An 18,042-nucleotide genomic window follows, 5' to 3' on the forward strand; every position below is an offset into this window, starting at 1 on the left:
AAATCACAGCCTTTTCATTCTATCAATAAATGCTTCTTCAACCCTACTATGAGCAGGCACTGAAATCCTGTTTTATCCTTCCTAAAAGAAAGCAAGGGTTTCCCAGGTGCCACAGTGGTAAAAAATCTGCCTGTAATGCAAGAGATGCAAGAGATGTGAGTTAAATCCCTGGGTGGGGAAGATCACCTGGAGAAAGAAATGGCAACCCACTCCATATTCTTGGCAGGGAAATCCCACGGACAGAGCAGTCTGGCGGGCTACCATCCATGGGGTTGTAGAGTCAGACAAGACTGAGCAACTCAGCACACACACAAACACACACTCCAAAGAAAGCAAAGGGCCTTATTCAGTGGGTTGAAGACAGCCACAAGGACATGTCAATTTATGCTTGAGTGGTCTAGTTAGTTTCAAGGTAATCCTTTATATAAGAGAAAAAAAAGAAGGCAAGAGAGTGAGGCACTGTGCACCTACTATGTGTCAAACACCATGAACTGTGTGGGTTTGTTGCAGAACTCTTAAGCCTCCTAAGAACTAAGGAAGGGTATTTATTCTTCCCATTTTATGGACAAGGATTAAAAAGTCTTTGATGAGTTCAGTAATTGTTCAAGATCATTTCCCATGCTAAAGTCTCAGCTTGTCTTCTTTTTTTTTAAATTTTTATTGAGGTATCATTGATTTACAATGTTGGGTCAGTTTCATGTGTACAGTACAATGAGTCAGTTATACATAGGCATATATCCAGTCTTTTTTGTAGATTCTTTTCCCATATAGGTCACTACAGAGTATTCACTAGAGTTCCCTGTGCTATATAATAAGTAGGTCCTTATCAATTATCTATTTGTATATATAACAGTTAGCTTATGTTCATAACACAATCACCACAGGAAAAAGCTATCAACATGATTCTAGAATTTGAACTCGGATCTGAGGAACTCCAAAATGAAAACTCAATGCTTACTGTTTCTGTTATTAATTTCACAACATCAAGATGCTATAAATTTCTCTAGACAGAAAAAATGCCTGAGTAACAGCTATCCTAAATTGATATAATTTCCTTTGTGAGGAAAGAACTCTTAAAATTATGCATTGACTCTGCCAAGAATATGTAAGTAAAATCTTCATTTCAAAAATTTTAGATCAAATGAAGAAAAATTTGCTATAATCCTCCCAATTCCTCAATATTATGAAGTCTGTAATTAACCTCTCTCGATGGTCTAGGAAATACAAATCAAGATAATCCTCTAGTTTTGATAATATATTTATTTATCCCTCCATTATTTCCTTCTCCTTAAAAAATTAAGGATACCATGAATATTAGATAAAAGAAAAAAACACTGTGAAAAATTACTCTTCTTAAGCATTATTATCTCCAGATACAATTCATGGTAAGACTACTTCCTTTCTCATATCTATAGTCTAACTCTTAACTCATCTTCATTTAATGCAAAGGAATTAATGGGCTTCCTTCAATACTTTTCTGCTTAAAGCTTTCTTCCTCTACTTTCAGGTAAGAAATCTTTCAACTCCATAGGCTATTTCACTGTTCTAGATTGTGCCTCTTAATTTAGATTGCTGTTGTTGTTCAGTTGCTAAGTCATGTAACTCTTTGCCACTTTGTGGACTGCAGAACACCACAGCTCCTCTGTCCTCCATTCTCTCCGAGTTTGCTCAAATTCGAGCCTACTGAGTGGATAATGCTATCTAACCATCTTACCCTCTGCTGTCCCCTTCTTCTCTCGCCTTCAGTCTTTCCCAGCATGAGGATCTTTTCCTACGAGTAGGGTCTTTTCCAGTGAGTCAGCTCTTCGCACAGCTGGCCAAAGTATTGGAGCTTCAGCTTCAGCATCAGTCCTTCCAATGAATATTCAGGACTGATTTCCTTTAGGATTGACTGGTTTGATCTCCTTGCAGTCTGAGGGACTCTCAAGAGTCTTCTCCAACACCACAGTTCAAAAGCATCAATTCTTAGGCACTCAGTCATCTCTATGGTCCACATCCATACATGACTACTTATGGACTTTGACTTTATAGACTTTTGTTGGTAAAGTGATGCCTCTGCTTTTTAATAGGCTGTCTAGGTTTATCATAGCTTTTCTTCCAAGGAGCAAGCGTCTTTTAATTTCATGGCTGCACTCACCATCTGCAGTAATTTTGGAGTCCAAGAAAATAGTCTGTCACTGTTTCCATTGTTTCCCCATCTATTTGCCATGAAGTTATGGGACTGAATGCCATGATCTTCGTTTTTTGAATGTTGAGTTTCAAGCTAGCTTTTTCACTCTCCTCTTTCACCCTCATCAAGAGTCTCTTTAGTTCCTCTTCACATTCTGCCATTTTGCCAGAGTGGTATCATCTGCATACCTGAGGTTGTTGATATTTCTCCTGGCAATGTCGGTAGAGGATTATCATTTTCAAATTTTAAGAGCAAACCCAAAGAGAAGATTTAAACTTGGCAAAATAATTGAAGGTACATATTATACAAAAAGAAAATCAAACTTGAAATGACTGAAGAATTTTCTAGTTCCTGTAGATCGCATCATAATGCCCAGGGTGAAAATAATAGATTTTTCAGAAATCGGGTCCTCTCCAGCAACAATTCAATAAATGCATGAAAATGTACATCTGTGAAATAAATCTGCCACAGATGCTGCACCTGGAAATGAGGTCTAGAACAGGAAGCCATTTATTATCACAATAAATCATATCTATAAATCTATAGAGATCCCCACTCCATGAAAAGAAAGAAAACCTAGTTTGGAAATTTTAAAGACTCTAGTTCACTTAAAAAAAATAATGATGAAAGATTGGTTGGAATATAACTCTTACAGAGCTGCAAGCTACAGCACGTTGTTTAAAAGACAATGGATACATACTTTCAGAGCTTAATTTCCTTGCATTTGTACTTAAGAATGAGACTGAATTTACCCAGTCTAAATTAATCTTTAGAAGTGGCTAAACTACGTAAACCTGATATTTTTAAAGTGATTAAAATGGCCCTTGGAGACCTTAACTGCCTACCCATTCCAGTATGCACCAGGAAAAAATGAAGGTAAATTTCTTTTTTTTTCTGAGAGTTTCCTACTCTTGAGTATTATGTGATGTAAACTTTTATCTCTTATGTATATCTAAGCAGTCCAGAGAAGATTTTGGAATACAGTTCTGCCTAGCTGTTCTCAGAAGCTGTTTGACCGTGGGGCTGGCTGTGTTTCTAGATCTTTTTGATTGTCTCCTTTCAACTAAGTTTTTGGTCTTCTCAACATGGTTGCATTTTCTAAGCAGAAAAGAAAACTGCCAACATCCAAAGGCAAGAACATCAGGAAGCAGAAAAAATTCAAGATTCATCTTCATTTCCTCCTCTCACCTCCTTCTACTCTCCTTTTAGTCTCTTGTTATAAAGGGCTCTTAATATCCACTCCCACTGCTCACCCCCCGCCAAAGGCCTGAAATCAGAATCTGGGGAGGCAGTCTGGGACACAGCAGCGTCCAGGGCTGAGGAAAACCAGCCATCAAGCCACACAGCTGGCCCTTGCTTAACGTACGTCAGAGTAAGACACTCTTACAGGTCCCAACACTCAAGTTCAGTCAGATGAAATTTAAAAACAGAAGTTAGAAAAAAGTTTCTTCCTTTGCTTTTCTTTCTTTATAAGTATATCTTATAAGGAACATAAATCTGTCACCTTTATCATTGTACTTATATGTGAAATAACTATATTAAAGCACCTAAAATAAGAGCTCCTTCACCAAACTATTCTATATAGAATTATGCAAAATATCTCAACCTATGAAAACACAATCTTATATGAAGCAGAAAAAAAATGTTTAAATACAAAATTAAAATGACTGTTTTCAAGTTAAAGGCTAATTTAGAAATGATATAATATCTAGCTATTGCCAGAAACTTTTTTGTCTTGTATTACACACTTAAAATTAGTCAGATTAACCAAAAGCTTAGCCAGTCTCATTTGTTTTCATCAAGAATGTATAGTGTGGAGGGCAGAACCCTCAAACACGCAGAAGACTGTTTCTAACAATGGTATGTTTTTTAAAAAATGAATTCAGTACTTCTTTATATGTGATATTTCACTGCCTTTTGTCTAGCTATTATGAATGTGTTACCCAGTGTACTAAGTTGATAATTCCAGAATTTTTCCAAGCAAAAAGTTAGGCTGATGAGTATTTCCAGGGTCATCATCCATTTCCCTTTTTGAAAGAAGGTTCTAAATATGCCCTTTTCCAGTCTTCAGGCACCTTATCAGTCCTCCACGAGTTTTCAAAAATGATATCTAGCGGTTCTGTGATGACTTCGGCCAATTCATTAAGAACTCTAGGATGCCAGCCATTGGGACCTGTGGATTTGAACATATCGGGGTTATTTAAGTTCTCCTTTACCCATTCTTCCCCTAGTCCATCACGGATTTCTGCTCCATTTTTTAAGTCATATTTGTCCTTTTCTGGTTACCATATGGACTTTTGAAAACTAACTTTAAGACTGTTGTTTATCAATCAATTTTCTCTTTGAAGCTAATAATAAGAAAATGTATTTTATTCTTCTCAAGCCTTTATCTGTTTTTTTAAAAAGGTCTACTTCTCTTTCCTTTAATGTTTCTCATGAGAATAGGAAAGTAAAACAAAATTAAATAAAAATATATCTTGTAATAGTTTGCCTTCCTAAATCACATCACTCAACTCTACACTTTGGTAGCCTTAGTCATAGAATATCAGTCAACATACCGCAGAATATTTGAAATATTTGAAACGCTACCTAGCTCGGGCTCAGGAGGTATGTATCTATCCAGCTTGTCTGTGTAAAGGCTAATTCAAAATGCACCTTCCTAAATAAAAGATTCACAATCATCTTTAATCATAATCATTTGTGTGCACAAACAGTAACTTTTTCACACAGGCTTTTAAGCATATTTGTGCATAAGCTGGAAAGAGATGAATAAGGATTTCCTACAAAGCAGTAACCTAGCAAAATTCATCTGCTATTGTGTGGTCGTCTGCACCAGTGTTCTGGGATTGATATTACACTAATTATCGCCAAGCTCTGATTGGTGTTGACACTTTTAACCCCTTCATGGTCACCATGATTCCTCCACAAATGAAAAGCAGCAACAGATTCCAGTTTCCTGCCCATCTGTCACTGTTGTGTCCTGGGCCAAGAGTCCCTTGACAGATCAGAATGGACAAAGGAGAAGGAAAAAAAAGAGTGTAAAGGAAGAATGAGGATGCCTGGGTCTCTCCCTTGATTTTTGATACGACAGGCAGACTGTGCTGCTTGTATTGAACCATTTACTTGTTTTTTGGTGTGTTTGTTTTTATTGTTGCTTAACTGAAAATGCTTTTGGAAAAGGCTGAATCACTTATGCTCTCTTTCATTTTTGTTTTTCTAGTCCACAACTCTCCAGTGTTACCCCCAGTTTTATCTCTTGCAGAAAAATTGTATTGCAGGCATTATCGAAAGACTTTAAAAAATGATTCTGCACATTTCTCTAGGGTACAATAATTTGTTTTAGCACAGGCTATGTTCACCCCTGCTCAAACAGCCACCTGCTGATAGCAATATGTTAACTAATGTGTCACTATTAATTACTTTGGGCAAAATCATCCAACAATTGCATCTAAATGGACAGAAAGTATTACTAGCCATGCTCAGAAAGTTTCTTTCCCCAGAGAATCAGGCTGTTTTGAGATCTTTTTGTCCCTGTAATACCAAGTAATAATATCTTAGTACTCACTAATATATTCAAATAGTCACTCAGATAAACCCATCTCCAAGCCAATCCATTCTTCTATGAAAATTAAGCTCCTATTATAAACTATGTAAAAGCAACGTTCGATCTAACTTGACAAGCTAAGTATTTTGGTGTTGTTTCTTTTGAGGGGAGAAGTGAGGGAAATTTAGCTTAACATGAAGGCAAAACTGTTTCATTTTTAATGCTCTAATAAATGAATAAATGAAAAAGAGCTGCAACAAAAATGTATTTGCTTTAGAGTGTGAGTTAACTTGCTATTTCTACCTGAAAAACCAGAAGGAGCCTCTGATTACAGCATTAGGGCAACTAAGAGCCGACTCATTAGAAAAGACTCTGATAGGAAAGATTGAAGGCAGGAGGAGAAGGGGATGACAGAGGACGAGATGGTTGGATGGCATCACCAACTCAATGGACATGAGTTTGAGCAGGCTCCAGGAGATAGTGAAGGACAGGGAAGGCTGGAGTGCTGCAGTCCGTGGGGTCGGAAAGAGTCGGACACTACTGAGCGACTGGACAACTGAACAGCAAAAGACCTCAGGAAGACTACAGCTGAATTTTGACAAAGTCACCAAGGAAGGCGACACCATCCTGAGAAGACTCTTGTTAAAACAAAAGATTCTCAGGTGTTGCACCGTGCCTGATACAGCTCTGCCTGGAGTCAGCAAGATACCCCTGCCAACCATTAAAGGTCACTGTGTTAAAGATCATCGTCTTCCAGGAACCTATGGAAAGAAAGAAAACGCCTTGGCCAGGCTGTCATCTAGTAAACGCAGGCACCCTCCACATTAAACTCAGCTAAAGATGTGGGCCACGAAGTCATCCACAAATACAGCATCAAGCTAACAGCCCCAACTGAAACCTCTTGCATCTTAGGTTCAGCAAAAACAAATTGCATTGATTAAACAAGCCCAGCCTTGCCATTTGCTAGTTTTCATTCTTTGGGGGAAAGGGTGGGAGGCAGACAAACAGGATTTCCGCAGTTGGGTCATGGAGAGTTTCAAGATGTGAGAGCAGTCTCAGAGAACAGTAATTAGCGGAGCACATGTTGCTTCATGATCACAGGAGACATTAGTAATTTCCCTGCTAGGAAGGCTCCTTGGCGCTCTGGCACCTGGCATGCACCGTGACATCCTAGATCCTGCTCCTTATAGATCCCACTCTTCAAGCAGAAGAGAAATGAACACGTTTACAACTCTGATCAGCATTAAGGAGATAACTGCTAAAAAAAGTCTTATGGGCAAACAAGCGATGTCAGTCCAGTCTCACTTCACAGAGCTGCTCCTATCAGCTCACATTTTTCCATTTCATTTTCCCCCTAAATTGTCCAGCATATTCCTACAGAAAGGAAAAAAAAGAAAAAAAAGCCCTTTCTTCATTCCTCCAAGGAACAAAAATCTGTTTTATATAAGTTTGGCTCTCCAGGTGACACTAGTGGGAAAGAATCCGCCTGCCAATGCAGGAGACACAAGAGACGCGTATTCATCCCTAGGTCAGGAAGATCCCCTGGAAGGGGAAATGGCAACCCTCTCTAGTATTCTTGCCTGGGAAATCCCATGGACAGAGGAGCCTGCCAGGTTATAGTCCATGGGGTCACAAAGAGTCATACATGACTGAGAACACACACATACACACACCTTATAAGCATTTACAGCCTTCTTTGGATATAGGACTAGGTTGACTTAGAAAAAAAAAATCATGAAAAAAATTGCCTCAAATCTGGTCCTTTCTCAAAACTCACAAAATTCCATCTCTGGACCAATAAATGAGTGAGTGAGTGAGTGAAAGTTGCTCAGTTGTGTCTAACCCTTTGCGACCCCATGGACTATACAGTCCATGGAATTCTCCAAGCCAGAATACTGGAGTGGCTAGCCTTTCCCTTCTCCAGGGGATCTTCCCGACCCAGAAATCGAACCTTGTCTCCTGCATTGCAGGCAGATTCTTTACTAACTGAGCTATCAGGGAGACCACAAGACCAATAAATGGTAAATTATATTTTTGGTTCTACTAACGTTCTTGAAGCTTTACTGTTTTTAAAGACAGAGTTTATAAAAATTGAATGGCTGTAGTCTGTAATGTGCCAAATTATTATCTATTTCTGAGAAGATATTACTAAAACGTTTATAACCCTAGCTGGCCTAATTCTTCCCCGACCTGCTTTGAGACACTCAGAGTTCTTACCTCAGGGCCATACAAACCTAATTCCTGGGCTGAACTGTGGGTTTCTCAGTTTTATTTGTTCTAGGCTATTAAGGAGGGTGAGAGAAGAAGAGAGGAAGTCTTTCATTTCCCACATCTGGCAATTCTAATCTGTTAGAGTTCCAATCGGAGAAACGAAGGGGGTGCACGAAGGCACAGAAAAAGTTATTGAGAGAATAAAAAACTATTATCCTGTGGCTAAATATTAAGTTTTATGAGATAATGTGTGTTTTTTTCTTAGCTGATTATTCTGATTTTTAACTGACTTCAGGTCTGCTACACTTTTTAGCTTCTAATTTCCCCCTAATTAAAAGGCAATCAGTGTCAGATGCAAGATAAGCCATTTAGAAGTTATTTTGCTATTGTGATAGTATTTAAAAGGAGGTAGCCCCACTGCAGATGTAGAACCAATAAATTCTCCACATTTGGTAGCTGAGATTTAAAAAAACAAAAAACTGGTGACTGTACAATAATAGTCCATGCAATTTCCTTACAACTGGGGGTGGGTCAACTGTCTCTCGAAGGCAATGGCACCCCACTCCAGTACTCTTGCCTGGAAAATCCCATGGACAGAGGAGCCTAGTGGGCTGCAGTCCATGGGGTCGCTAAGAGTCAGACACAACTGAGCGACTTCACTTTCACTTTTCACTTTCATGCATTGGAGAAGGAAATGGCAACCCACTCCAGTGTTCTTGTCTGGAGAATCCCAGGGACGGGGGAGCCTGGTGGGCTGCCATCTATGGGGTTGCACAGAGTCGGACACGACTGAAATGACTTAGCAGCAGTAGCAGCAGCAACTATCTCTTGGGAAAAATAAATCAAAAATAATAGTAAAAATTTTGCCTGGATGGCACACATGCACTAATCTGGTGATACACACGATTTTTTTTACCACATGACTTTCTCAACATTTAGCCATGTCACACTACCTATCATGATGGACCCAAGGAAGATTGGTAATACTCTAACAGACTGGGGAGGTGGCAGGTGTGTATAAATCCAGCCTCATTTTAGCTTCAAATTTCTCCAAAGGCATAACCACATTTTACACTTCTTTATATCCACTGCAGCCATGAAATTAGAAGATGACAGCTTCTAAGAAGGAGAGCTATGACAAACCTAGAGAGTGTACTAAAAAGCAGAGACATCACTTTGCAGAGGTCCATATAGTCAAGGCTATGGTCTTTCCAGTAGTCATGTATGGATGTGAGAGTTGGACCATAAAGAACGCAGAGTGCCAAAAAATTAATGTTTTTAAACTGTGCTGCTGGAGAAGACGCTTGAGAGTCACTTGTCCAGCAAGAGATCAAACCAGTCAATCCTAAAGGAAATCAACCCTGAATATTCATTGGAAGGACTGATGTTGAAGATGAAGCTCCAATCCTTGGCTACCTGATGCTAAGAGCCAACCCACTGGAAAAGACCTTGATGCAGGGAAAGACTGAAGGTAGACGGAGAAGAGGGCAGCAGAGGATGAGATGGTTGGATGGCATCACCAATTCAATGGACATGAACTAGGGCAAACTCTGGGAGATGGTGAGGGACAAGGAGGCCTGCCTTGCTGCAGAACATGGGGTTGCAAAGAGTCGGACAGGACTTGGCCTCTGAGCAACAACAGCAATATCCACCCTGGGAATATTATAGAGCACATCACATACTACTGCTGCTGGCTGATTCAACTGTCCACAGTAAAATTTTTACATCCAATTTCTCAGTAAACTAAGTTGCTATCAAGAAATTTAAGTCTAGCAAGTCAGACAGGAGTATAGATACCTTTGCCTCCACGGCCGAGAAAAAAATATCAATATGTTCACTAATCCCATCAGTATCTTCATGGTCACCTTTCAGTTCCTCCAAAGGCCTCTGAGGGGCGCCTCTGAGCTCCTGGGAAGGTTGAGGCTGCCTCCCAGAACAACAGTCTGGAGTACACGATGTCGTGTTACACAATGAGCTGGCATGGATGTTCTTTTTCCTGCTACAGGAGTTCCACAGGGTAGATTTCCTAGGCATTCTATAGACCAGAAAAATGTTTGCCCGCTCCAGAATGATCTGTGTATACTTTCTTTTTTTTTGACTGTAAACACAAATACCCAAATGCAATATAAACCGTTATTTATCACTATCCTGTCTTCACAGAAAAACATCTATTTCTGCTTTATTGACTATGCCAAAGCCTTTGACTGTGTGGATCACAATAAACTGTGGAAAATTCTGAAAGAGATGGGAATACCAGACCACCTGATCTGCCTCTTGGGAAACCTATATGCAGGTCAGGAGGCAACAGTTAGAACTGGACATGGAACAGACTGGTTCCAAATAGGAAAAGGAGTACGTCAAGGCTGTATACTGTCACCCTGCTTATTTAACTTCTATGCAGAGTACATCATGAGAAACGCTGGGCTGGAAGAAGCACAAGCTGGAATCAAGATTGCCGGGAGAAATATTAATAACCTCAGATATGCAGATGACACCACCCTTATGGCAGAAAGTGAGAGGAACTACAAAGCCTCTTGATGAAAGTGAAAGAGGAGAGTGAAAAAGTTGGCTTAAAGCTCAACATTCAGAAAACTAGGATCATGGCATCTGGTCCCATCACTTCATGGGAAATAGATAGGGAAACAGTGGAAACAGTGTCAGACTTTATTTTTGGGGGCTCCAAAATCACTGCAGATGGTCACTGCAGTCATGAAATTAAAAGACACTTACTCCTTGGAAGGAAAATTATGATCAACCTAGATAGCATATTGAAAAGCAGGGACATTACTTTGCCAACAAAGGTCCGTCTAGTCAAGGCTATGGTTTTTCCAGTGGTCATATATGGATGCAAGAGTTGGACTGTGAAGAAAGCTGAGCGCCAAAGAATTGATGCCTTTGAACTGTGGTGCTGGACAAGACTCTTGAGTGTCCCTTGGACTGCAAGGAGATCCAACCAGTCCATTCTAAAGGAGATCAGCCCTGGGATTTCTTTGGAAGGAAAGATGCTAAAGCTGAAAGTCCAATACTCTGGCCACCTCATGAGAAGAGTTGACTCATTGGAAAAGACTCTGATGCTGGGAGGGATTGAGGGCAGGAGAAGGTGCGACAGAGGATGAGATGGCTGGATGGCATCACCGACTTGATGAACGTGAGTCTGAGTGAACTCCGGGAGCTGGTGATGGACAGGGAGGCCTGGCGTGCTACGATTCATGGGGTCGCAAAGAGTCAGACACGACTAAGCGACTGAACTGAACTGAACTGTCTTCATGTATGGGGTGTCCTTGCTAAGTACTGATTTACTAGCTAGTTCCTGGACAAAACTAAATGGGTTATAACAAACTGCACTGCTACTTACCACTTTCTCTGGACTCACAGAGTTCTAGGCTTCACTCAGGATTAAATTTGCAGGTTTTCAGCAAATTGAAATATACTGGAGAGGATGGAAATTTTTCTACCCCTTCTTATTCAGCAAACCCTCAGGAAAAAACTCAGAGGTTAAAAGACAAAAGTGTCTTTGTTTATTCTCTCCTCCAGGCATTAACTGGCTTTATAATTTTTCCAACTGAATAGCTATGTAAATTCCCGATTTCTTAAAAGCACTTTGTTGCAGTCATCACATATTCCAAATATGCTAAAATTCCCCCACATGGAGAGCAGCCCACAGGGCTGTGGTCTGCAAGCTGCAGAAAACTGGAGACAAGAGGCCTAGGACCTCCCTCACTGCCCAGAGTTGGTCCTGACTTATCTCTACCAGGAAGAAATTATCAGGAGTTGAACTGTTAGGAATTCTGAATTGTTCTTTCAGCAATTTTATAATAATTAACAGCTGGTCACAACATGAAGCTGGGGCTAGGTCACCACACTTTCAAGAAGTATAATAGCACAGTTAAGGAGGCAAAATAGTAGCTGGAGGGGACAGTGCTTTTAAGAACAAGGAAGGATCTGGGCACGTTTACAGAAGGAGTGGAAGGGTTCCATGGAGAGAGACCAAATGCAAGAAAACAAAGGGATAATTATGGGCCATAATTATGACTAGGGCCATGAGTAGATACCCAGAGGACGGATTAGTCTTAGAGGGGAGAGGGTAATTCTTCACCAGAAACAGGGAACAAAGAACAGATGGGCAAAGATGCCAACACACTTTGAGATGAAGGAGGGGAGAGGCAGGGAGCTCTTGTGCAGCAGACTCGATGTTCTAGGTAATGACGTAGCCAAGGCCGTCTGCAGAAGGGGAGGTGAGGGGGCAGGGGTAGTTTTAAGGCACCCGAAGGTGGCATGGGGGGATCTGGAACAGTCACCAAGAGAATTGTGACATGAAATCAGTTTGACAGTTCCAAGAGGACAGATTAGGCTGGGCTGGGCAGGACTGGTACAGAATTACAAAGAAAGGGCTTTTAGAGACTTTCTGTACTATGCTTCAAAGTCTCCAAATGCTACCGAAAATAGTGATCAAGACACAGGCCTAGAAACGCTCAATAGAAGTCCAGAACAGAAACAATGATAAATGCTACAGGATGCTGAATACTAGGGCTTCCCAGGTGGCTCAGTGGTAAAAAAGACCTGCAATGCAGGAGATGCAGGAGACATGGGTTCTCATGTCCATTGAGTCGGTGATGCCATCCAACCATCTCATCCTCTGTTGTTCCCTTCTCCTCCTGCCCTCAGTCTTTCCCAGCATCAGGGTCTTTTCCAATGAGTCAGTTCTTCACATCAGGTGGCCAAAGTATTGGAGTTTCAGCCTCAGCATCAGTCCTTCCAATGAATACTCAAGACTGATTTCCTTCAGGATGGACTGGCTGGATGTCCCTGCAGTCCAAGGGACTCTCAAGAGTCTTCTCCAACACCACAGTTCAAAAGCATCAATTATTTGGCACTCAGCTTTCTTTATAGTCCAACTCTCACATCCATACATGACTACTGGAAAAACCATAGCTTTGTTGGCAAAGAGATGTCTTTGCTTTTTAATACCCTATCTAGGTTTGTCCTTACAAGGAGCAAATGCCTTTTAATATTGTGGCTGCAGTCTCTGTCCACAGTGATTTTGGAGCCCAAGAAAATAAAATCTGTCACTGTTTCTACTTTTTCCCCATCTAATTGCCATGAAGTGATGGGACCGGATGTCATGATCTTGGGTTTTTAAATGGTGAGTTTTAAGCCAGCTTTTTCACTCTCCTCTTTCATCCTCATCAAGAGGCTCTTTAGTTCCTTTAGTTCTTTATCTTTATAGTACATACTATGATTATAAAAAGTCTACCTCAGTAACAGTCAACAGCTACTAATATTAACTGAATAAACTTCTTCTGTGCCAGGCACTGTGCTGAGGACACAGCATATTTAAACATAATCTCCTTTACTTCTTACCATAAGCCCACATGATGGCTGTCCTGAACTCAGTTTTACAAAGAATCTGAGGCTTTCAAGTGTAGATATCCTGAGAGTGTCAAATTAGTGGCAAAACCGTTCTATCCAACAGTGAAGCTCACCCTTGTAAAAGTATGTCTGCACTCCCCATCATTTTTGTTTTATTTTATTTATGTATTTACTTATTTATTTTGGTTGCACAGCATGCAGGACTCAGCCAACCAGGGATTGAACCCATGCTCCCTGAAAAGGAAGTAAGGAGTCTTAACTACTGGGCCACCAGGGAATTCCCCCCACCATTTTTGATTGGGAATGTACAATAGTTGAATAACATCCCCCCAAACTCACAGCCACCTGAAATTCCAGAATGTGAACTTGGAAATACAGCCTTTGCAGATGATGTAAGCTCTGCAGATGCCATCACTGGTGTCCTTTCAAGAGGAGAGGAGACACACAAAGAAGAAGGCCATATGAAGATGGACATGCAGAATGCAGTGATGCAGCTATTAATACAAGCCCAGTGATGCCAGGAGCCACCTGACGCTGGGAGAGAGGCAAGGAAGAATTCTCCCTTCAAAGCTTTGGAAGGGAGCATGGCCTCACCAAAACTGTGTTTTCATACTTCTGGAATCCCAAACTGCTAGAGAGTGAATGTATGTTGCTTTAAGCCACTCAGTCTGTGGTACAGCCCTCAGAAACTAATATGGAACCCTTTCATAGAAATATATAATTTCTCAAATGAGCTTAGGAGTATTTTTAATCACTTCATTTTCAGCAGTACATGCAAATGTGATTTTAAGCAAAAAGTATTTCATTTTTATTCAGGGTAAGAAATGTGCATAATACTTACTTAGATATTATATTTAATGTCATTCATAATATATAAGAAAATTTTAACTTCATCCTATTAAATAAATGATGCCAACTATTTAATTATATAGGAAAAATATGATTTATAAAAAATACATTAAAAACTAAATATTGTGTTTCTGCATGGCCTCCATGTATATTAGGATGCAGACTGAGATTTAATTATTTCCTACAAGATCAAAAATATAAAACAGTCAGCAGTTGGGGTGAACGTTTTTATTTTGCTTGATGTCCACTAGTTTATATACCTGAATATTTATGATTTGCTTTAAATTGCAAGATAAGAAAAAAGGTTTCAGTGACTACCTGTAAGTATTTCTCTACAAATCACATACTATATACGTGGGCATTTTTATTTCCAATAAGTTAAAAATGAATGTAAACGCCAGTATTTTTCTATTCTGCTATCAGTTATTGAAGAATTGAAGAATGAGAGTTTAACGTGCAATGTAAGCATATTTGAGCTCCAAGAGGTCTTCATTTCACAGAGGAAAATATTTAAATAATTTCCATTGTACACTTAAAGATATGTAATGAAGGAGTTACTATTCCCAACCTGGAGAACTTTTTTGACTCCTTTAACAGTTCAGAAACCTCCAGCTAGTCAACATGGCAATTTCTATATTAGCAGTTCTCAAACATCTGGTTCCAGGAACAATTTGTAGTTTTAAAAACCACTGAGGATTTCAAAGAGCTTTTGTTCATGAATTGTAACTCATATATATATGTGTATATATATGTATATATATGTATTATATATGTATTATATATGTATTATATATGTATTATATATGTATTATATATGTATATATAATACATATATAAATAAAATAACTTGATATTTACCATATTTGAAACTGCAAATGTGAAATATTTAAAATATTAAATTCATTTAAAAATTAAGATAGTACATTCATCATGTTAACATAAACAACATTTTTATGAAAGATAAATATATTTACCCACAAATTAATAACAAACATGGCATTGTTTTGCATTTTTGCATATCTCTTTAATGGCTATTTAATAGGCTACCGAGTACTTACATCTTCCACACTTGAACTGTGATAGTATGTTGTTTTAGTTCAAATATATGAAGGAAATCTGTCATTAGAAAGAGGAAAATATTTTAATAGATTTTCTAGGTAAACAATTGTAGACTTCTTATGATACCATGCCAAAATTGATAACGTATAGTTTCTTAAGTCAGTTACAATGTGAAATCTGAAACCATATCAATAAACTTTTTGTACTCCATTAACTACATGAAAATCTGTCTGTCTTCTACTATTAACAGATCCTTTCTCATATGTGACTTGGTAATATCATGCATTAATCATCTGGAAAGTACTGGGTTCCTGAGTTATGCAAATCTTCTAAATGTTAACACTTAATCATCATTCAATGTCAAAAAAGAAACATATGCTACTATCACCACCCACCCCATCAAAAAAGGCTTCAAGTCTTGGGAAACTATCAGTTTTACTGTGGCATACACAAGTTTTTAATGTAAGTTTTACTTAAATATTCAAATTTTGTCATTAACATATATTGTACATTGTTTTTCTTAAAATATTACTAGTTGCTCAGTAGTGAATGATTCTTTGTGACCCCATGGACTGTAGTCCACCAGGCTCCCAGGATTTTCCAGGCAAGAATACTGGGGTGGGTGGCCATTTCCTTCTCCGGGGGATCTTCCTAACCCAGAAATCAAACCTGGGTCTCCCACATTGCAGGCAGACTCTTTACTATCTGAGCCACCAGGGAAAGGTTCACTTTATTCACTTTCAAGAAATTTAGCTGCCAAATATCCAATAGGTAACCATAGTTTGTTCCATAGTGTTCTCCTAAGTGAAAATGATATTCCACGACTAAAGCAGCTAGTTGAGCTAGTAACTTAGACAACAATAGAAGGGATTGGTAAGAGAGACAAGGTTCACATTCATTTCCATTTGCAACAGAAATCTTTGTGAGTGGTTATCAAAAAACATGTACTCAAAAGTTGAGAGTTAATAAGCTTACTAATTTCTACTGCTTCATCAAGGACATTTTAAGAAAAATGGTCATTTTTTTTTGGCATGTGTACAAGAATGCCATAAGCACTACCGTAGTTTAGTGTCACTGCCTTGATTGGCATTAATGTGATAGCATTTTTACACTTAATGGCTTTTGTGCTACTAATGCAATTGTCCACAAGGTGAAAAAGGCAAATAATGTCAAAGAGTATTGTTATGAAATAATTATTACCTTGCAAACTTAGTCTTGGGGACCCCCAGGGAATCTGTGGACCACACATTGAGAACCACCAGAGTCAAGATACAGGCCACACACACACACACACAAAATCACCAGTGGATCTCAGACCAGTGCATCAGTCTGGAATATAATTCTGCCCTTTGCAATAACTCCTTCCTTCCAACCACTCTTCATTTACCTTCCTGGCTCCCTACCTGCCTCAACCTCATGAAACTAGGAAGTCTGTAGATAGTCTTTCTGCCTTGAAGGTGAGTTGACTTTCCTCCTCTGGGGAGAGGGTTTGTAAAGATAGCTAGGCTGGCTTGGGTGGAAGGGGTGGGCAGGGAAACACTTCTCAAAGGGACTGTGCTTGCCAGCCTTTACAAAAGCAAGAGCTTTTGAAGTGACTTAGGCAATTCTGATCAAAAATAACCCTTTGTCTCTTGGCGTCCAGTCCCAGCTCCCTGAATACTGAAGCGTGGCCTCCACTGGGCTTTAACCTCACCTGCCAAATTGGAATGGGCAGGGAAGCAAGACAACTGTCATAATCCTCTTTAGCAATTCCTTGGAAAGCACATTTGCATGTTCAGTGGCAGCAGAGTGAAGCACTACTCAGGGGATCTCTGCTATTTTCCATCACTCCACTTCTCTGATTTTTTGCAGGGGAAAGAGGGACACTTTCAAACGTCTCAAGAAAGCCACAAACTCTGATGCCCTTGTTCTGGGTCTTAAGAACCATCAGCTAACTGGTTTTTTTTTTTTTTTTAAGAAATCAACAGTACTTATGAAGTCTTCTGAATAATCCTCAAAATGTTAGCCTTGTCCAAATGAACTCTGAGGACATGTAAATGGGTTACCTGAAGCAGCAAAACATGTAAATAGGACTGAGTTCCATCATACACTGAAGGTCTTCTGCACACATACACTTGCTGTTATGAAGTGGTACTCTGAGAAGGTTTGGGTGCAAAACACAAATCAGAGGGCTTCAAACAGTTACAGTTCAAGGTAGCCTAATGTCAGGTGTCCAGAGTAAGTCCAGGGTGGCTCTGTATGTGTGTATGTGTGTGAGAGAGATGTTGAGGCGGGGAGGGTGGGGGAGGATGGAGGAAGCATGGGTCTACTTCCTCAAACCAAACCAGCCTATCCTCCAGGTATTCCTCAGCAATCATCACATCCCTTCCTGCCAGGACAGAAGTGAAATCCTGGGGGAAGCAGTGCAGGGTTAGAGATCCATGCTCAGACTCTGGAAGGAAACTCCAGGCTGACGACTTCCTAGATGGGTAGCCATGGACACAGAGCTTCTCTGTGCTTCTTTCCCATCTGAAATGGGAACCACAGTGCTACCTACATTTCAGAGAGTTATTATCAGAATTAAAAGAGAAAATAGTTGCAAGACGGTTTAGAACAGTATCTGGCACAGTGTAAGCCGATATAAGTGTCTGAATGTTTTTTCTAACACATGCCCCATAACAGGCATGGAATTCTATTTCTTCATTCAATCAGGGAGTGATGTAAACCCACCCCTAAGGAGGCATAGATACTTAGACACATCTTCAGAACAAAAACATAATGGATGTGCAGCAACATTATTAAGTTAGTCATCCACAAATGTTATTAGAATAAATCAGGAATAATGTGTATGCTTTAAGCA

At 39.6% G+C, this 18,042-nt stretch overlaps 1 protein-coding gene across 1 annotated transcript in view; it reads right to left on the reverse strand.

The window, feature by feature from the left end:
- Nucleotides 1-2,351: 2,351 nt before the first annotated feature.
- Nucleotides 2,352-18,042, reverse strand: part of SAMD5 (sterile alpha motif domain containing 5) — a 62,500-nt gene continuing 46,809 nt past the window's right edge. The window contains exon 3 of the mRNA XM_010862572.1: nt 2,352-4,343. Coding sequence (XP_010860874.1) covers nt 4,281-4,343 — 63 coding nt within the window. The 3' untranslated portion in view covers nt 2,352-4,280. The remainder of the gene's footprint in view (nt 4,344-18,042) is intronic.

The sequence above is a fragment of the Bison bison genome, unplaced genomic scaffold (assembly GCF_000754665.1).
Source record: "Bison bison bison isolate TAMUID 2011002044 unplaced genomic scaffold, Bison_UMD1.0 scf7180017864483, whole genome shotgun sequence".
In the NCBI taxonomy this organism is placed as follows: Eukaryota; Metazoa; Chordata; class Mammalia; order Artiodactyla; family Bovidae; genus Bison; species Bison bison.